General features: G+C 44.3%; 3 protein-coding genes across 5 annotated transcripts in view; 2 read left to right on the forward strand and 1 right to left on the reverse strand.

Annotated features, from left to right (window-relative positions):
• Positions 1–1490, forward strand: part of LOC144113588 (low-density lipoprotein receptor-related protein 2-like) — a 53642-nt gene extending 52152 nt beyond the window's left edge. The window contains exon 21 of the mRNA XM_077646753.1: positions 798–1490. Coding sequence (XP_077502879.1) covers positions 798–935 — 138 coding nt within the window. The 3' untranslated portion in view covers positions 936–1490. The remainder of the gene's footprint in view (positions 1–797) is intronic.
• Positions 1491–1642: 152 nt separating this feature from the next.
• Positions 1643–12834, reverse strand: Dus2 (Dihydrouridine synthase 2). 3 transcript variants are annotated; one of them, XM_077646754.1, is made up of 13 exons: positions 12543–12834; positions 12379–12424; positions 12013–12104; positions 11869–11912; positions 11542–11602; positions 11353–11466; positions 9052–9209; positions 8052–8217; positions 7837–7958; positions 7603–7767; positions 7453–7540; positions 6852–6919; positions 1643–2452 (listed from the first exon to the last, which is right to left on the reverse strand). In XM_077646754.1, exons 1-13 carry the CDS (start codon positions 12657–12659, stop codon positions 2320–2322), a joined length of 1374 nt encoding a protein of 457 aa, XP_077502880.1. In that variant the 5' UTR covers positions 12660–12834; the 3' UTR covers positions 1643–2319. The 3 variants fall into 3 exon arrangements, with proteins under 3 accessions (XP_077502880.1, XP_077502881.1, XP_077502882.1); XM_077646755.1 differs by lacking the exon at positions 1643–2452 and adding an exon at positions 4185–4315; XM_077646756.1 differs by lacking the exon at positions 1643–2452 and adding an exon at positions 6214–6409.
• A 6577-nt stretch (positions 12835–19411) lies between these two features.
• The window catches only part of LOC144113591 (vesicle-fusing ATPase 2-like), a 42594-nt gene continuing 41106 nt past the window's right edge, over positions 19412–20899 (forward strand). The window contains exons 1-2 of the mRNA XM_077646757.1: positions 19412–19536; positions 19780–19968. Coding sequence (XP_077502883.1) covers positions 19951–19968 — 18 coding nt within the window. The 5' untranslated portion in view covers positions 19412–19536; positions 19780–19950. The remainder of the gene's footprint in view (positions 19537–19779; positions 19969–20899) is intronic.

Genomic DNA, 20899 nt, shown 5'->3' on the forward strand with positions numbered 1-20899 from the left:
AGTGATGTTTGGCACTGAAACTTAAATACTGTTGGCACATCCCACCACATGACCACACATCTGCGTGCATAACTTGGTTGTTATCTGCATCAATGATTTTTTCGTTCATAGTTTCTTATTAGCGCTTATGCTGTCTTCATTGTGTCTTCTGATGTGAAGAAAATTTCTGTTGAACAGCAGCGCTGTCTTCACGTTAACGAGTGGAATGGTAGAACAGCAGTAAACCTTGTAGCATGGCAATGCACATAGGTGCTGTTGTGCACGAATGCGTGAAAAGGCAAACAAGCGTGTATTAGCAGAAAAGTGATGCAACAGTCCCAAAGGTGTGGCAAGGTCACTATTGTGTTTTTCAGTGAAAGATTTTTTTCTAGCTGGACCTGCATTTTTGCTCAATTTAATTTTACGGGCATGCAATTGTATTGCATGCATTGCATGCCGTGTTTAAGGGCATGCACATTACATATTCCAGTCCTGGAAACAATCTCATGTGCATCAAGTGATCAAAAGAATTGTTCTGGGGAAAAAATGTTTCTGTTGCAGAGTCATCTTGGACTCCCAGCTTCATTTTGTTTGACCATAAAAAAAAAAATTTGAGAGCGTTTATAAGAGTACTGTTTCAATCTTTAAATATATACATATTAAAATATAATATGTTACTTGTGCTGCAGAGTCTGCTGCAGGATCGAATGCTACCCGCCACCTCCATAAAAATAGCATTCATTTTTTTCCATCACACCAGCAAGTGAGGAATCTGCTATCATTGCAGCTTGCCTTTCTGTTTTGCTGTTTTCTTGCAGTTGTTGATGGCGACTAACCTGGCTTTTGAAGACATGGAGCCAGCTCCTGGAAACAGCAACACACTCAATGGCCTTGAATCATTGCCCAGAAAGCCCTTGAAAACTGCTATGATGGGTTCATGGCTACAGTCAGTGTGATCATCCTCATCGTCACTGTGCTGCAGCACCGGTGTTTCTGGTAGCAGCTCCCGGACTGCCAGTCTACAAGTCTAAATGGTTGTCCTCTACTTGGTGGATTCTTGTTTAGTTTTACTTTGTTCATTTGCCATTTTTGGTGTTCCTTTTACAATAATGACTGTGGCACACAGTCATGTACAAACAAGGTACAGGAAAGCAGCAGCAGTGTCGAAAAGCTTTTATTTTTTTAAACTTTGTGAGAGCAAGGGCATCTTGCATAAAATGAGCAATTGTTCACTTGACACCTTGTTTCTATGGCTGCAGACCCTAAAAGCATTGAGTTGGGAAAACTTTATAATGTGATATTTGTTTCATGGCCAGAAGGTGGCTGTTACGGAAAACAAATGGAACAGCAAAAAAAGGAAGGGATTTCAATAAGGTAAAGCATTTTTGCAAGCTTAAGAAAAGAGGAACAGGTGCAAACCTAACTTGCAGGTGGCCTTGATTATGAAGGGCAGACGTAATATGTGCAGGGTAGCAGCACACAGGGCAAGCTTATTGTGCATGCACCACCTTGCCATCTCGCACTGTGATCTTATTGTGTAAAACCAAAATGATATACTACAACATAATGCAGCATTCTTACGTCGTCTTTACTATTGTTCCAATTTTTTTCATGTTAATTCATTGGATTTTTTTTAACACAAGTGATACCTGGAGTCGCCGTAGCAAGCTATACAGTGGTTTTATTGAAGCCAAGGATAAGAAATGGTTGGTGTTGATGTGATCAGAACAAAGATGCATTCATTGCTATTACTTCTGTTTTGCTTTCTGATGGCAGTTTGTCTTGAACGGGCAAGATGGTGTTCGTAAACTTTATTTTTGTGTTCCTACCCTGTGCCTGTGGCATTTATAAATCGGGTAAGGAGCATGCGTGTATGTGTGTGACCACTTTAGAACTAGCTCTAGTGTGCAGCAGGTGGTGTGCACAATATTATTTAATGCATTCAATGTATAGGTAGCAGCACTCATTTGATGAAAACCATAAAGAGTTTGTAGATGACAGTTTAGCGACAGTGCACAAGGCACTTAAAGCCAGCAGTGAACTATGGCATGTCTCATTGTGAACAGCGAATAAATTTCAAGTCGCAAGAAATGGCAGATCAGCTACATAAACACCACGCATAATTCAGCATGTGATCAATGTTTCTGGCACAGTGATACTGTTCAGCAGCAGGAAGTGCATCATGTTGCAATTGAAACAGCAAATGAAGAAAATCTGCTACCTACACATTAAAATACTAGCGCACAAGTCATTGCATCTGTGCCGTACCCTTCCAGTGTTACGTATGGGTGCCTACAGAAGTTTTCAAAACGTGAAAGTCTCGCCAAAAACTCAATTTTTTCATTTGTAAGAGATGTTGCCCATCTTTGAGGGGCGCACTGTGCAGGGCACCCGGGGAAGTGCGGGGACGCTTAGGTGGGCAAACCGTCGAGCTTTTCCACAATTTCCACGTTCCGAAAACTTTTGTGGGCACCTGTACACAAGAGGATACGAATGAGACAATGTATATATATATATGAGCCACTGGCACTCCGCCTTGCATGAAAACAGGCCCTTAGCTTGCACAGTTTTCAAACTACTCTTTCCCAAAACAAAGCCACTACATATCCATCGAATGCATTGAAAAAATACTGTGTATAACACCTCTGCAGTGTGGCCAGTTCTCACTCTAGTAGTACACGACAAATGCACAAATCATGCATGCATACTTCGTTGCAAGGCCAGCTGCAGTTAGGTGCTGTCTGCTGTTTCAGTCCACTTTTTATCAGCACTGCTTTCTCAATAGAATTTGTCTTCATGCCCGACAGAACTGCTGCACCACCTCGGGTTCATGAAAGAAATGGGTGGTAATGATAGTCTGTGTGGTACATGCATTTTGACCATGCTGGCAAGTGCATTGCTTTCATGCTTTTTTTATGTGAAGTAATTTTCTGAAACAAGACAAAGGCTCACTAAAGCTGAAGGAGAAGCTTGTATATTCACACAGTTGCAAGAATGGTATGCATGAATATTTATGGATCAAGTCACTGATGTGCAGTGTATGCTTTGTGAAATTTCTGTCTGTTACAAATGCTGCAAACTTTTTTTTGGCTTAATTCTTTACATTTATGAAGTTCTGCCAGAAGTCTGCTATGAAAGATGAGAAAAACAGAATAGTAATGTACACTGGACTGTCTAGGTCATATACCTTGCTCTCATGAGACAGTATTTAAGCGTGGTGCGGAAAAGTTTTAAGATCTGAAAATGCAAGCATGTTGTAGCATACAGAGGGTGGCGTTTCCATACAAGATGTCACACAGAGTAGAAAGCAAAGCTAATTTAAAAATTGTTGCTCAGGATTGTTTCTATTGCATGTAAACGGCTTTTATTTAGAAACTAAGCTGTCCAGATTTGCAGAATTTTCAGAAATGTCATTGCATGTGCTGCAGGTAGTACTTAATTTTCTCATAGAATGCATCACTGCATGTGTAGTATACTGTACTACTGGGCATTTGTTTGAAAGGTATGACTAACCATGGCAGCATTCTGAAATACTGTAATGAAAGGGCAAGTACATGCTAGTCTTGCAGACCGTTAACAGCTGTTATACCTGCTGGATGTTGGAATGGTAGGCACATGGTGTAGTGCTGAAATTTGTGCTAACGTTTCACAACAGCTGCGGCGTATTTCAATTGCAGGATAACACGTGCAATTAGTTGTTAGCTTCCAAGAAAGCACCAGTGCCAAAACCAGTGCAATTGCAACAGTTTGGTTTTACTTTCTGATATGCTGCAGCTTGATCAGTTTATCTTCGCAAGCAGCAACTGAGGGCATTAATTCTGCCATGAGGAGTCTGTTCCGTGCTAGCCAATGTTCATTTACCTGCTATACCAGTCAAACATGTTTGGCCATTTTGGGGCAGATCAAGCCCTGACAAATGCGAACACTCATTCTAAGAAAGAATAGTGGATTTTGTGCTTTTGTCAGGCCTTGACAACTTGCATTTTTGAGCTTTCATTTTTGTAGATCTGTTGTATACACAATGTAGTGTTCTAGTACCTTGTTTTATCCCTGCCACTGCCGTTTAAAATTTCAGAATGTTGCAGAGGTGTGGCAAACCGGAGTTTTAGATTTTCCTTTTTGGTGGCTGCCGTACTGGCAGCTGTCCGAAATAGCTTGTTGTGTATTTCAAATTATTTCCACAGAATATACATACTCTGCAGAAAAACGTTGGTTCTATATTTATTCAACTGGCATGCCTGCAGTGTTTCCCTTGATTTTAGAGCTGTCAATCAGCCCAAGGGCATAGAGGGCCACAAGCGCAGTAGCCTGCTCAGCATACTTCTTGTTCTTCTCGCTGCAAGGCATTCACAGAGTGCATCAGTCACAAAAACTCAACAGAAATGGCTGTACCACTTGGTTCGAATGTATGAGATAAACAAGGCACAAGAAATTATGGTGGAGTCAATTCTGCAAAAATGTGAATTTCAGTACAGTATGTTGCCCACGAGCATCTCCCCAATCAAAACTCCCCATACAAAAAATTTTGCCCAGCATTCTTGCAACACTTTACAGGTATCAATAAAGTGGAGGCAGAACTTGTATCTACGCAAGCATAGACCCATGCTTGGTTATGCTATGCTGTGATAAAACTCGTTAAAATAACCGTCGTTACCATGCTGTGAGAGCAAACAGAACTAAAATAAAATGCTGCACGGTTCACAAAAGTTTATTAAGTAGCCATTGTTCCAATGGACACATGTGACTTGTCTTACAAGGTCACTGCTAAGAACCAACACAAAAATGCCTTGGTAACATACAGTGAGCATACACACAAACTTTAACAAGGTTCACACTGTTGTACTTGCAACAACTAACCAATAGCATAGCCTCGTTTTTATGACTTATATTCACTTGTTTATCTCAGGGTTATATCAAGCAGTCGAAGCCACCAAGTTCAAGATAAAGCAAAATGTATGCATTAAAACACATCAAAGTTTTATTAAAGCCATTCAGAGGAACTGTGCTGCAGGATGCTTTTTGGGCATGAGCTTGATAACCTACAGTGCTACACCTGGTATACACATGTAATAATTCATCCTTCTGTCCATAATGTGCAAGTTTTGGCTAGTTTGTAATTTATTCCACTGAAGACACGCTTTTTAGACAAGGAATGATTTGCAGAAGACTGGCTACCCAACTTGCATGCTTCTGCAGTCACACTGCTGGGAGAGTGAAATGAAACTAAAAACTAGGCTGAGTGCAGCACTGATTGTATTTTCCACCTTTTTGTTGAATAACTTCCATCAGTGCAAAAAACATCAGCCTGCCACTGTTGTCAACTCCTTTAGGCAATTTGGTTCGTGAGCCATGAAAAGCCAACTGGCATGCCACATGCCAGGGGTGCCATGTATTTGAAATAACTACAGAGTGCATCTACCAAATGTCGGCCTGCTACGAGTACAGTAAAAGCTCATTAATTCAGACTTCAAGGGACCGGAAAAAGCATAAGAAAAAGCAAAAAAACTATCTGCATCATAGTAGTGAAGACCAGGGCTAGGGAGTCTGCTTCCAAGTTGAAAACTGAGCTGTAAAGATTTTTTACAGTTCCGTCAACTGCTCCCAAATGGTGAAGGCCTCCGCGGCCTGATGCACGCAGCAATGCAGCCTCTTTGCAAATGGCATTGTCGCATTTGAGGAGGCTCCATCACATGAACTGCGATCGGGGAGCGAACCATGCGGACGGAAGTGAGGGAAACTCTCCAGCAACGTAGCAACTGATGTCCGAAACTGCGGCATAGCGCACGACTGACTGGCTATGTGCGGAGCTCAGAAAAGCAAAACCAAGACTATGTGACCGCACTTTTTTCGGGGATGGGCCCTCCGACTGCACAATTCAGGCTTGGGGAGGGCAACTTTCAGTCACCATGCCGGTCACACCTCGATGTGGCTGCACGTCGTGAGCCAGTCTGGTTTAAAGAGCGCCCCACGCATAGATTTGCACGGCTGTTGGCCGGTATCATGCTGGCTGTTTGAATTATCCAAATTGACAACTAAACGGAGGTAAAATTATTGAGGTTTTATTGTACATCCTTAAGCAGGACAGCGTTTAGCAAGTAGCCAAGTAGAGCATCAAATGACAATATTGGGGAGCATCACTCTGAAAGTTTCCTGAAGAAAGTTTGGTTCATTGTTTATGGGGGTTTAACGTCCCAAAGCGATTCGGGCTATGAGGGATGCCGTAGTGAAGGGCTCCGGAAATTTCAGCCACCTGGGGTTCTTTAATGTGCACTGACATTGCACAGTACATGGGCCATTAGCATTTCGTCTCCATAGAAATGCGACCGTCGGCGGCCGAGATCAAACCTGTGTCTTTTGGGTCAGCAGCCGAGCGCCATAACCACTGAGCCACTGCGGCAGCTCCCTAAGCGAAGTGAAATGTTGCTGTAAACTGTGTAAAAAAAAAAAAGGTGTCACTAGCTCATTGGGCTTGTTTTTAATGTCAACTTCCAATCACCTTCCCACCTGGTGAGGGCTTTAATTGAAAAACTGGTGGTTATTATTCTGTTAGAAAGCTATGCACTAAAACAGGTACATTTCAGCTACAATATTTGTAATTTTAGTAAAAACAGACCTCTCCGCAGTTTTTCCTACTTGAGCATGTTTGCTCACCAGTGCCGTTTAAGACGTGATGCAGAATTTATTCCCTGCATAGCCAAGCCCCCAAGTATTTTTTTGCAGCAACCTAATTTATAAATTATATGTAAGCCATGACACAAGTCTCATCCAAATTTTGTAACAAATGGTGCACAATTTTTTCCACAAAAATGAGAACCCATATAACATATTAGCCACAGACTGCTGTTCCTAATGTAAACAATTCTCTTACTCACAGGTATGTACTGGAATATCTTTTCCGATTGACCAATACAACAGAGCGGAAGCTCTTCTCCATTGATTCCTGAAATCAAATGATCACTTAACATACACCCAACTTCAAATGGGTTTATAGCTGGATACAAGTCGGGAATGCAGAGGTGAATGCCCCTCAAAAGAGGCCCTCCAGCCAATGGCGTCGACCGGTTCTCATGGCATCACAGCTGCAATAAAGCAGAGGCTAGGGAGGAAAGGGAAGGAGACTGTCCTTTGTCCCCGTGCCATGGGGAGTGGGTTGTTTGTTGTTCTGGCTAGGAGTGCGGAAGGATGACGGAAGGAAGTTGGGAGAAAGGGTGCAGGGTTGCTAGTGCTGACGAGCCCACTACACAGGTGCACAACACGGGGACAAAGGACAGTCTCCTTTTCTTTCTTGCCTAGCCTCTGCTGCATTGCCACAAAAAGTTGTCCGTGTATGTAGTAGTATATCGTGAAATCGCAGGTGATTGGCAAATGGGATTAACCACAAAGCCATGACAGTCAACACCATTGGCTATAGGGCCTCCTTTGAAGGGTATTCGCCGCTGCCTTCTTGACTTGTATCCTACTACAATAACTTACTGTTTTGTAGACTGGATGCGGATAATTGTTCTTCCGTGTCCAATTGATCAGCACAGTCTTTGGGAGATTTGCCATTCCAAACATATTTCTGGTGCACACAAGGAAGCAAACGTAAGTACCTCCACTTACAATACTGCAAACACTGCATACCTGACAAACTTTGCTTCCATCTGCCACACTTCTTCGTCTCCAACTTTGCACTTCTTCAGCACTGGCTCTGAATTGTCACCATTGCTAAGTTCCCTCATAGCCTTTGCCCTTGCCTGGAGCTTTAGCTGTCTGGAGGCATGCTTGTCTTCCATATTCCAAAGTACACTGCAATATAGGCATTGTGAAGAATGCATACACAGAGCATCAACAACAGTTTACCGAGGAAACTAATACCATATCTCCTCCATTTGTTGGCTGGCCAAGAGTGCTTTGCCTCTGTCACTTTCCTGGAGAGAGCCAAGCATTTGCTGAACACAATACTTGGTATTTGTTGCCCTGTTGTCATATTCGATTGCCTGTTGAGAAATAGAAATGCAGTTGTAGGGACGAGTAACACATCTTGCGTGTCACCATCATGAAACATGACATAACAGTAGAAGCACTCTTACATAGGCAAGGTACTGTTCTATGACGTCGTCTATGGGTTTCTTGCCTTCTTTCCTGAATATGGAGCAGTTGTTCTCTGCCTGACGAGCCAGCATCACCGAGGAAGCCCCAGTGGCCTGGCGAAAACGATCAATGTCTTCATAGCAGGTGATTTCTCCAGATCCTCCACTGCAAATGGCCAAAACATGCACTCTTTTCTCTGATTGTACATTATCAGAGCACTACCTTTTATTCAGAAAAAAAAAGTTTTAGATGCCTGTTCACTGCTTTCAGTGCAAGAGCAAGGAAGATATGTTGATTTGGGAATGTTTATGATGAGGCTGAACAGTCCAGGTTAAACGCCCTGAAGCTGCACATGGGCTCCAGATTTATTTTGACCACCTGTGATTCTTTAAGGTGTACTGCCATCCCAAACTTTGCTTTTTTCCTCCATTGAAATGTACCCACTGAACCCAGGATTTGATCCCAGGAGACAACCCTAGAAGAAAGGGTGCTCCAAAGCCATGCCTTGGCACCCCAAGAGGTGGCCTGCTCACTCCTTGCATCTGCATCCTCATAGTGAAGTTTGCTGCACATGTTCTTATGCAAACAGTGTCTTCTCAGATTTTTTTTTTTCTATTTAGCTGACAGCGGAGTGGATGAGATGTACAGGCACCAGACCAGTCTGCATAGCTGCGTATGAAATTTGGGCGCCTGTGTACAAGTGGTTTCTCGACGTCTGATCACAGAACGTTCCTGTTCGGCCCCATGACTGAACAGAATGCAATGAACTTTGCTTTTATATTTACAACAGGCCTGACATCTGCGGTAGCTCTGGTTGGCTGCAGCTTTTTAAAAATTGCCTCGAAATTGTAAGCAAGGCAGTCAGCGGTGAGAGCTGTGCAGTGGATGTTGATGCTGTGAACAAATGGATTGCAGAAACCTGGAGTGACATCACAGCAATTAAGAATTCAGGCGATGCCTATTTGGAAATAGCATTATTTAGCATTATACCAAACTTACTTGGCGATGACAGGAATGCCTACATGCTCAGCCAGGGCCTTAATGACTGCATTTCTGTTAGCATGCTGTGGTCGTTCTTCTTTTGTACGTCCATGGACAGCAATAGCTTTCACACCAGTAGATTCAATTAACTTGCCCAAAGCCAGTGTTTCTTCAAGCTGTACAAATATATGAAAGAGTGGTAGCAAAGAAAATCTGTGTTCAACTCAATGACAAAATCTGGGTATATATGACAAAATCCCCAATCTTATTTTACGTTAGTAACTGCACAAATTTACACCACCATAGTACAAATCATATTGTTTTCTAACAGAAACTAGAGTTCACCTGGCAGTATTCTACATTTCCGTCCAGCCTTACTGAAGTCCGAAATAAGCTAAAGCAGTACAGAACACACAAGGCAGGTATCAATGAAATCCAGTCTCCCAACATGCCCACACAACTCAACACACCTGGAGCAGCTCACACTACATGCATATTAGTAGAAGCACTGATCTCCACTAGGAGGCTTGACGACGCATTGGGTGCCCGAAAGTGAAGCCAGCGGAAGTAGTAAGTGGCCTCAACCCAGAAGTCAGCCTTTGGCAGTGCACGAAATCGGACCTCAGCATGGTTTTCAGTTTAAGTTTTCTTTTTCCACTTGGCATTTCGTCTTTTCACCGTTCTCCTCTTTTTGTATGGCAATGCCTACCTGTTGCACTGTCAACTGCATGAGGAGACCGGCAAAGTCTTCGGTAAAGACGTTTAAAAAATAAGGGTTCATTGCAATGCAATGAGACGACACGAGCGGACGACAGGACATCGCTACACAAAGCACATACGAAGCCTTGTCTGCTCAGCTCCGTGTCGTCCTGTTGCGAGTGTCACCAACTCTGTTCTTTACTGTGATGCACGTTCCCACGCTCTAACCCCAAGTTACACCATCAATGGGAGATAAATTTAAGAAAGAATAGGTTTGGTTTATGGGTGTTTAACATTCCAAAGCAACTCAGGCTATGAGGGACATTGTAGTGAAGGGCTCCAGAAATTTCGACCACCTGGGGTTCTTTAACATGCACTGACATCGCACAGCACACGGGCCTCTAGAATTTCGCCTCCACTGAAATTCGACCGCCGCGGCCAGGATTGAACCCGAGTCTTTCGGAACAGCAGCAGAGCGCCATAACCATTGAGCCATCGCAGCGGCTTTAAGAAAGAATAGGTGGAAACCTTCACCAGGAAGCCGACTTTGCAGTGACCATTTTACTGAATTATGTTTCGACTGAAATGGACCGAGGGCGAGGCTACTATGTGGTGAGGTGCCGACGGTGTTCTGCTGGTTCACATTAGCGCCTCCAAAAGTATGGCACTGCTTTTTCGATGGAGTGTATCAAGTACTGTTTCGTACTGCACCAAATTATGCCTGAATGAGCTTTTATTCGTGATGCCTGGTGCAGCTGACTTGTAACAGCACTTGTCACGCGCGCTGCAGCATTCGTCTTTCTCGTCAGTCATTTCTCTCGCACTGCACAGCAGCTGAAACGTGGCTGTGCTATGGAGCTAGGTTAAAAGCGTGTCTGGAAGGTAAGTGACACCCAAAGTGATAAACATCACCCGCCAATGATGAGACGAGACATCAGCCACTTGCAACTTGATACTGAAACTGAACAGCTCTATAACGAGTGGCTCTTCGAGTGTCAGGATGGTCAGGATTTCTGCACCATCGTTCGTCTTTTCTTTGCAACGAGAAAATTTGGTTTTAAGATGAACTAGCCTAATCGTCATTCCACTACTGCTCCTTTGCGCTCGGAAGACAAAAACCAGACAAGAACGTGGTCTTTTATGTCTGTTTTCTTCAGTTTCTTTGAAATTACAGGGTTCTCCAAACAATGCTCACATTTCTCGCTTCCAGCTTGCTTACTCCTTTGATATAACAGCAGACATTACATGAGAATAACGCAAAAAAACTGAGAACGAAAGGGCAAAAGACGCAACTTTTTGCATTTAAATACACAGCAGACACTGAACTTTTGGCACATGCCATCCAACTTCCGATGGCTTCACTAGCGCCTCCTTCGGAAAGTGGGAATGCGGCCATCCAACCACCTAGTGGAGATCAGTGAGTAGAAGAGGTATATAGATGAACAACTACACAATACACAGTGAAAAATAAAAATTGCTAGCTTCTGGAAAGATCACCTTTCCTCTGCGTTTTAAAGGAAGATGTACAACTACAAGCTCTTATTCCATCTGTGATACAGGGCTAGCATATAGTAGGAAGGACATCCAAAAAATTCCAGGCACTGAATGTCGGCACTGTACCTTATCAAGAACCCGAATCTTGCATGTAACAGGCAGGTCAGTGCTTTGAACAAGGGCTGTAAGGATGGCTTTCACCTTGTCAGCTTGTGTAAGCAGAGCTGCACCCATTCCACCCTGCAAAAAATCAGGAAAATCACTAAAACTGCCAACCACATTCAACCTAACAGTTTCTCATGCTACTGACAGGACCTTAATGGAAAATTCCTTTGGACAGCCCATGTTCACATCTATCCCGGCCACGTCTCTCTCACTGAAAAAGATTGTTGTGCATCAGCAATACAATTGAACAGGTAAAAACTACTTGGGTGAGTTGGTCTGAGATTACCACAGTTACAGTGCAATAGACAGGATACAGCTGTGCTGTGTTATGTCTCTCATGCTGTATCCTGTTGTGTTGTAACTATGGTCAACAGATCACAAGACATGCATGAACAAATCTGGTTGCTCCTATTTAAACAAACAGAAATAAGGACCTCCCATATGGTGCCCCCAGTCCAGTGAAAGTGCTAGACTTACACCAACTTTGCAACTTGAACAGCCCGCTCAGGATTGCAGGTTCCCTGGACGACAGTAAGCAATATTCAGATTTAGAACGTGCTCGCTATTCCACCACATTGCAGCCGTAACAGTATTGCCATTTCGAGCGCGCCAAATACTCACTATCTGCAAGATGTTCCGGCCTTTCTCTTTCTCACATGTTCTGAACACGATTTGGTGATCATCATCGACAAAGTCTATGGTACCCAGTACCTCTAGAAAACGGAAGTGTAAATAGTCATACGTGGATATACCCGCACAAAACACATGCGTCTTACATTGGGACCCAATCAGCACTACCACTGACACAATGTTCTGGTGCAACGAAGAATAAGCGCTGGCAAAACGTGCAGTTCATGTTCACTGGCAGATCGCTACCTAATGTGCACTTGGAGCTGACAAAGACTACGAGCTGTGCAAAATTGAGCGCGGAGTTCCAATGCTCAAAGCACTGGCAAGTGTAATGCGGAGTTGTGGAGGCATACTTACTATTATCGATGCGTTGACACTTCAGCAACCGGTAGTCGATGAGCTCCTGAACGAGAAAACACGTCAATTAGCCTGGAAACAAGGTATTTTACCAGCGTCATGTGCGAGCAAATAAGGCAAGCCACTGCGCGGGCATGTGAACAGCTACACGGTGAACGCAGTACCTCTGTGTAAACAAGGTCGGCTCCGTAATGCAAAGCGAGGAGTCGCATGGGCAACGTCCCTATTCTAACCATCGGGGCCAGTATAACTTTGTTCCTATAATCAACACTTGATGTCATGTTTGCGTTGCCTCTGTGTCAAAAATCACTGTGAATTTAAAACACTTTTTGTGACGGTAAACCATAATAGTGCAACTCTACCACGCGCAATTAATTCGTAACAGCAATAGTTACTGCGTCTACAATCAACCACCTGACCACCTGCCTGACCCGCCAAGTGGATTGGCATGGCTCTAGCCACTGTAGCATGGCACACGCTTGTAGCCACTTCTAGCCTAAACGTTGTCTATACTAGAGTGTACTAGTACACTCAAAACGCCTTTGTTGATTTATGATACGACGTCAAAAGAAGTGGTAGGGTGGCTAGCGTTGCATAGCGTTGCGTTGCAACTGATGTCACTCATTTCACATTTTTTTAGATCAAGACCAATATTCACGAAAAAGAAATTGTAAAAGGTTGAAGTGAACACAAGAAAAAAATTTAGTTCACTTCTTTGAGGTCAACGCATAGCATGTTTTCTATGTGATGCTATACTTTATTATAACCAGAATTAACAAAGAAACTCTAACAAACTTGATATTGCAGTGGGCTTAGTTTTTGTTGCTGAGTGCGCTGCAAGCGCCATATGCGCATGCGGACTTTACCGGTAATTTGTCGTCGCCCTACCGCGGCGGCTGCGTTTTTATGGAGGCAAAACGCTAAGGCGCCCGTGTGCTGTGCGATGTCAGTGCACGTTAAAGATCCCCAAGTGGTAGAAATTATTCCGGAGCTCTCCACTACGGCACCTCCTTCTTCCTTCACTCCCTCCTTTATCCCTTCCCTTACGGCGCGGTTCAGGTGTCCAACGATAATATATGAGACAGATACTGCGCCATTTCCTTTCCCCCAAAACCTGTTATTATTATTATTATTATTATTATTATTATTATTATTATTATTATTATTATTATTATTATTATTATTATTATTATTATTATTATTATTATTATTGTTATTATTGTTGTTGTTGTTGTTGTTGTTGTTGTTGTTGTCGTTGTTGTCGTCTGCTGCGGTGCGTTTTGTCTGCTACACTTCGAACCCGGCAGCGGCAGCCGCGTAGTTTCGATAGAAACGCAAAAGGTGCCCATCTGCTATGCTATATGTCAACTAGTGCACGTTAAAGATCCTCAGGTTGTCGAAATTATTCCGATGCCCTCCACTACGGATACCCGCCGCGGCGGCTCAGTGGTTAGGGCGCTCGTCTACTGATCCGGCCGGAGTACCCGGGTTCGAACCCGACCGCGGCGGCTGTGTTTCGATGGAGACGAAATGCAAAGGCGCCCGTATGCTGTGCGATGTCAGTGCACGTTAAAGGTCCCCAGGTGATTCGAAATTATTCCGGAGCCCTCCACTGCGGCACCTCTACCTTTCTTCTCTCAGTCCCTCCTTTATCCCTTCCCTTACGGCACGGTTCAGATGTTCGCCGATGTGAGACAGATACTGCGCCATTTCCTTTCCCAAACAGCCAATTCAATTCACTCCACTACGGAACTCTTTCTTCCTTCCTTCTCTCACTCCCTCCTTTATCCCGAATTTCCTTGCGGCGCGGTTCAGGTGTCCACCGAGATGCTAGACAGATATACTGCGCACCATTTCCTTTCTTAAAAAAAAACAATTTTCAATTTGTATAGGCATACCTTTTCTGCCTCCTATAGCTAATATGAAACATTATTTTAATACCAACAACTGTTTCGCCGTTTATTATTTATCAATTGCTTTGTAGGTATCTCCCACATATACGTACCATGCACGGTCTCTGCCTGTCGATTCGAAAATTGGCCAGAGCCCTCACCTGCCTCCTCTCCACCACATTCGGCCCAAGCCAATCCCCTTTCTGCCTTTTCCATCTGACATAATGCGTGAGTGCGCACAGTTGGGTTTTCATGGAACCCCTACACCAGTTAGCGTCGGTGTGCGTTGGTTGGTTTTTAGGGAAAGGAAGTGGCGCAGTATCTGTCTCACATATCGGCCGACACCTGAACCGCGCCGTAAGGGAAGGGATAAAGGAGGAAGTGAAATAAGAAAGGAAGAAAGAGGTGCCGTAGTGGCGGGCTCCGGAATAATTTCGACCACCTGGGGATCTTTAACGTGCACTGACATCGCATCTCTTATACGCTCCTACTTGGAATTTCGTAGACAAATAGTCGTCATAAACAACCACAGTTCTAACCCATTATCTATTTCAGCAGGGGTCCCACAGGGCAGTATATTAGGACCTTTTTTATTTAATATGTACGTGAATGATATTGTGAATATTGATGCAACCGTGAAATTTATCATGTACGCGGATGATACCAGCATATTATTAACTGGTAAAACTAGCGACGACCTTGTTGATGCTGCTAATTTAACATTAATAAAACTAGACGAATGGACACGTAAAAACAGCCTGACGATTAATGCAAACAAAACAAAAGCCGTATTCTTTCGAAGTAAAAACAAAAACATAACAATACAAAAGTCTATCTACTTAAATGCCACTCCTCTCGAAGTAACTTCCAGTATTAAGACATTAGGTGTTATCTTTCAGCAGAATATGTCATGGGATGTCCACGTGGACAGCATGCTAATTAAGCTAGCACAAGTAATTGGGCTAGTATACCGCAATCGCAATTTACTACCACCAAAAATCTTACTGTTACTTTATAATACCTTATTCTCCTCCCGACTCAATTATTGTCACTTAGTTTGGTCTACGACAACTTACGGAAATTTGCAGAAGCTTCACAAGTTGCAGAAAAGGTTTGTAAGAGTAATAGAAAATCTGCCGTTTTATTCACATACGTATCATCTATTTCCCAAATACAACATAATTCCTGTTACCAAACTGTTTGATTATATCCTTTGCAAGGCAATTAAGAATGAAAACGCTAGCAACAGTTCATTTCTACATCGTCTAGCCAGGTTACAACCAAACACTACTACACGCCAGACACGTCACACGGAGCTCTGGAAAGTAAGGACGTTTCGCACAACATACGGCCTACAAACAATACAGAATAAACTACCCCGGTTACTAAATGATTTAAATCATAAACATATCCAACTTGAAAAGGTGACGTTCAAAACACTCCGCCGGTATTTCAACATGTACTAGGACACTTCGCTTGCCATTCCTGTTTACTCTGTCACGTTGTTGTTTACCCTGACTGTACCGCTTGTCTGTATTCACTTTGTTTTGAATTTTATTTGAAGCAAAATGTGCTTAATTTATCTGTTACTTTCGCTAAACTCATTGCCATCGCACATGAATGTTTCATTGCTTTTGTAAGTGCTTTCTAACTTCATTCTACCACATTTTTTGTATAATTTTATGTAGTTCTTGTGAGTGATTGTAATTGCAGATGTTTTCATGTTTTGTTCTATTTAGTTTTTGGATGAGACATGCCGTTTCATTGCGCCTATGATGCTGTCAAGTGTATAGGGGGGCCTCTGGCTTTGTCAAGCTGTCGCTTGTGACAGCTTTTACTGCGGTTCTCCCGCGCCATGTATTCATTAGGCGCAAATAAAACCATTATTATTATTATTATTATTATTATTATTATTATTATTATTATTATTATTATAGCACACGGGCGCCTTAGTGTTTCGCCTCCATCGAAACGCAGCCGCCGCGGTAGGGTTCGAACCCGGGAACTCCGGATCAGTAGCCGAGCGCCCTAACCACTGAGCCACCAGGGCGGTTCCGGTGTGTGTTCAAGACATGAATTTCACGTGTGTATAATCATCGCGATGCGATCGAGTGCCAGCCAGTGTGTGTGGGGGGACATCACCCCATGAAACTCATTGTATTATGCCATCATCAACCTTCATTCGCTCTTTCCCTTTCTTCCCATTTCCCTAGTGTCGAGTAGCAGCTAGGCCAGGGTCATGTTACCACCGGCCGATCTCTCCTCCTTTTCTTTCATTAAAATTCCTTTCTCTCTACCTCGGACGCTAAAGTATAAGGCAAAGCAAAAAAAAAGCAACAATCCAAACACAATTAGCACCGCGCGCATGAATCCACTCTGATCTGGATAGAAAAAAAAATAATGTGCATTAGCTCAGCTAATCCAGGATATACAAAGCGAAAGATGTCGGCGTTCACTGTGTTCATTGGCGCTGGTGTTGACAATGTTCTAGACGGCGATGGCTTTGAGGAGAGGAAGGGCGCATAACTGGCTCTCTGGATATGCGGACGCCTCATTCGTGCTTTGATACATGTGGCGGTGGTGAGAGAGAGATGTGGCCTGAATGCATTATCGCAGACAGCGTTGTGGCTGACATGCGGCACTGCAGCAATAGCTAGGCCAGAGGGTTCATTTGGTGACCAATCTCTCGCGATCAACCATTAACTGCATGCCACCTCCCAGGGTGGCAGGGAGGGCGCGCTGCCTATCCAGTGTGCGGAACGCAATCAAAGCACGCTTTACAGTTGGACACCAACGCCATGTACATAAAAGCGAGATCTCCACTGACCCACGGAGCCGCTTGTGCGCCCTTCCTTTCGTGAAAATGAACGGCCTTTGCAAAGTTGTCAACGCCAATGAACTCTATGAACGCCGTCGGCTCACTTGTTTTGTTTGGTTTTTGAGGAAAGGAAATGGCACAGTAACCATCTCACATATCTCGGTGGACACCTGAACCGCGCCGTAAAGGAAGGAATAAAGGAGGGAGGGAAAGAAGAAAGAGAAAACTGAAAATTGAAAGTTTGATTTTGAGGAAAGGCGCGGCGAGGCGCTCGTTGTGACGTAATGTGCCTCCTCGGAGCACCGCCACGGCGAGATCGCAAGTTCGCGGCCAGTAAAGCTTTCGCTTTAAAATGCAGTGGTTTCAGTGCACCTACACGTTGTTGTTTTTTGTAGCTGTACATGTGTTAAACCCTCACGTCAGGATCAAGCTGGGGCACGAAACTCCATCTTCATGTCCCAGGATATAATTTCTAACTGGAAATCTACTGTTTCCAGCAGTGCTGCATGGTTTAATAATATCAGCACGTTCCCAGCTGCTGCTCCAGCAAACACACTTGCCAGACACTGCTGCTCCAGCAGACACTCTTGCCAGCTCCCTCGGCGGAGGAATGGGACAATTAAGCTCTTGGCCAGTTCAAGAAAAACAACGCAGCTGGCCCTCATCATGCGAGCTCAAGAGGTCGGCCCCGACTGGAGGCCATACTGGACTCGGCCCAGCCTCAACTAATCCCTTCCATTTTGTGGCAATAAAGTTGTAACCACCACCACCACCACCCAGCTGCTGGAACCATGCATATACCTGTATATGCACGCGATACGCACGTGCATTAACATTTTTTTGCTTGATAACCCATATTCCTACAATGTCCTTTTGTTTCATAACGTATATACCTTCTAAAATGTTAAAAAAATTGTCAAAGTAAGTCTATATGAGCAGACACAGAAAAATTGGGAAAATAATGTAAAAGTTCTGCAGTTTGTCATCTCTAGCCGTACGTACGTCTCATCTTATGCACTGAGTATGTTTCAATTAACGGCAGCATATACAGGAACACTTCCAATTGTTCCAGATATATAGCCACCTGTGAGTAGTTTGAAAAATGGCAAATCATATGTCATATGCAGGTAAGTGTGTGCGAACAATTAATAATTAATTAAGGTTGGTCAACTACGTTTTAGGGGAATCCCCCAAGGTGGAGTACGTAGATTTGTAATAAAGCCCTTATAAGGGAGTATAATTACTCATTGACATCCACCCGAGCCTAGCCATACAGCTACAAAGGAAAGCTATACAGCTTTCTCAGAAACTTCGTAGTTAAAGAAATATTCGTCCTGATCAGGGGTTCCAACCCGGGACCACCGCTTCACTGGAGCAGTCGCTCTACCAACTGAGCTAACCGGTACGGCAAGCTTATGGTAGGGCGAGAGCGAATTGGTCAATAACTCCAAGTTATTGGTACACCTGAAAAAATTGAAAATTCATTAATGTATACCTGAAAATCTAGCGTGACCCTATGTGCGCGTCGGTGGCAAATCTTTGCCCCAGAAGCCGCCGCATCGCTGTGATAGCGACAATAATACCGCCGCGGGAAAACGCCTCAATGGGCTTCTTATGCTATCGTATAATAATTAGCTAGGTGCACTAACGCGAGCGCTAGCTGTTTTCCAGCATCTTTGACACGGAGATTAAGCGGATGAAGTGCAGCGCAGGCAACGCGCACGTGGTGCGCGCGTCTGGCGTTTGCACAGACAGCGCGCACACGTGCGCCTACTCGACCTAGGTTGCCACCATATGGCGCAGGAATTTCTTGTAGGTTTTGCAAGATGAGCATTCATTCCGGCCGTGCGTTCGGCAACCGGATTTACTCTCCGACATCCCTGCGTGCGTAGACAGTGACTTTGAACATGCCGTCACTCGATCAACTCGATCATCCGCTCTCTTGTCCTGTGGAGATGGGATGAGATAAATCGCCCGAAGTAGAAATAACTCTTCACGAACGTCGGCTGAGCGTAGTAGCCGTGCGCGGCGTGTTTTGCGCTTCTGCCTTGAGCATTTCGGACGTCCCACATTATTTCCAGCGCGCGAACCGACTTCACAGCATTTTAGCTACCTTCTTGCTACTGCAGTGCACAACTGAGCACGAATAGCGGGGCGCTTTTGTGAACGGCCGGAGTTGTTTCCTTCCTCCATGGCCGGCATGGTCAATATTTCGAGAGAGAGAGAGAAAGAAAGAAAGAAAGAAAAAGAAGATGAGAGAGAGGAAAGAAAGAGAGGGAGAGGATGTGGCGATATGTACTGGCATGAAGGCGGCTGTAGTACTGGGGGCCACCGTGCTGCTGGTGGTGACTGCGAATGCGGCGCTACGGTGGCTCCATCTGTGGCCGGTTCACGCAACGTGGTGGGAGTAGCGGCGGTAGCGGGTGCAGTCAGTGAAGTGGCGGACGGGTAAGGCTTTCGCCTTTATTATAAGGTTTCGATTGTTGGTTAAAGTTATTATGCGTAATATATAGCCTCAAGCTATGCATGAGATGTGCTCAAGGGGCTGTGGAAACCTGGTGCAATGTTGGCATGTGGCTATCTAATGAACCGCATTCAGCAGATGTGTGTCGTTGGAAGTCTACGTTGCATTTTACTTGTGCACGTTGCTAATTACCATATCTGCGCTTATATCGACGGTATTTTCAACAGGCAGCCCTGAAGGAAACTTGAAGCGTCTAGGCGCTGTCTGAGCCACGGCCGCTTTGCGTGTGCTGTACTGGCTCTGCTCGGCCACCGTAGCCACCGGAGTTGCTGCTGACATCTACTAAACCAGCCAAACTCGTGTGGGAAGCTGCATCCGCGCCACTTCACATCACTCCAATGATGTCAGCAACGAAAGTAAGGTTGCCTTGCGCTTGCGACATTCACGTCGTGATCTAGATAACTTGATACACACGCATTGCCAGCTTTCTCGGAAACCTGTTTCCGACTGTGCGCGCGCTGTGCGCACATATAGCCGTCTCTTAATTTGCTCGAGAGGTAGTCGACGTCCGGCAGTGAAAGTATCTGCTGTTCCATGTGTTATGCTTTGCGCACTGGACTGAGCACGTAATGCTCAAGCGGTTGATTGAAGCGCGGGGCGGGGTTGTGGGACGTACCCGCTGCTTCAGCCAGTGCATGACCGTGCTTCACGTGTAAATGAAAGTAACTGCGTAATTGTGTGCATTCTGAAGGTCACAGTTTACGCCTGTTTCCCAGTAGTTTTCAGGAATTTTCAGTTGCACTTGTCTTCAGCTGCGTGTAGAAACTGGCAGATCGATACTGTCGACAGCAGTTGGCCATTTGGAGAGCGGCACGCAGTACTCGGTTCTAGTGGGCCTTGTTTACATTCATTTTGATATCCTTTGCTTAGTTTTTTTTTTAAATTTGTACGCGTCGTACGTGATGTAATAAACAAGCCAGCGCGGTAAAAATTCATTCGCGTTTTTTAGGGCCAGAACGAAAAAGTTTGCGCGGCCGCTTTTGCATCATGCTCCGCGGAATTAACTGCTGACAGCATGCAGTAACAAAATCTTGCTGACGCTTTCATCGTTGCTTCAGAATTATATTAATAGGAGACTTTATCTACTTTTTCAGTTCTGAAGTATTGCAGTGCTGGAAATTAGTCTTATATGATAACTTTCATAATTTGCTTAAATACCATATTAATACTGGCTCTTCAGGTCTCTGAAGTTGCGAACGCCCGTGGTCCAGTCATCAGATGTCATGTAATGAACATTTATTCATGCTAATGCTCCTTCCTGTGGGTGCTTGTTTGTAAAAGCTCCCT

This window comes from Amblyomma americanum, chromosome 1 (assembly GCF_052857255.1).
Source record: "Amblyomma americanum isolate KBUSLIRL-KWMA chromosome 1, ASM5285725v1, whole genome shotgun sequence".
Classification (NCBI taxonomy): Eukaryota; Metazoa; Arthropoda; class Arachnida; order Ixodida; family Ixodidae; genus Amblyomma; species Amblyomma americanum.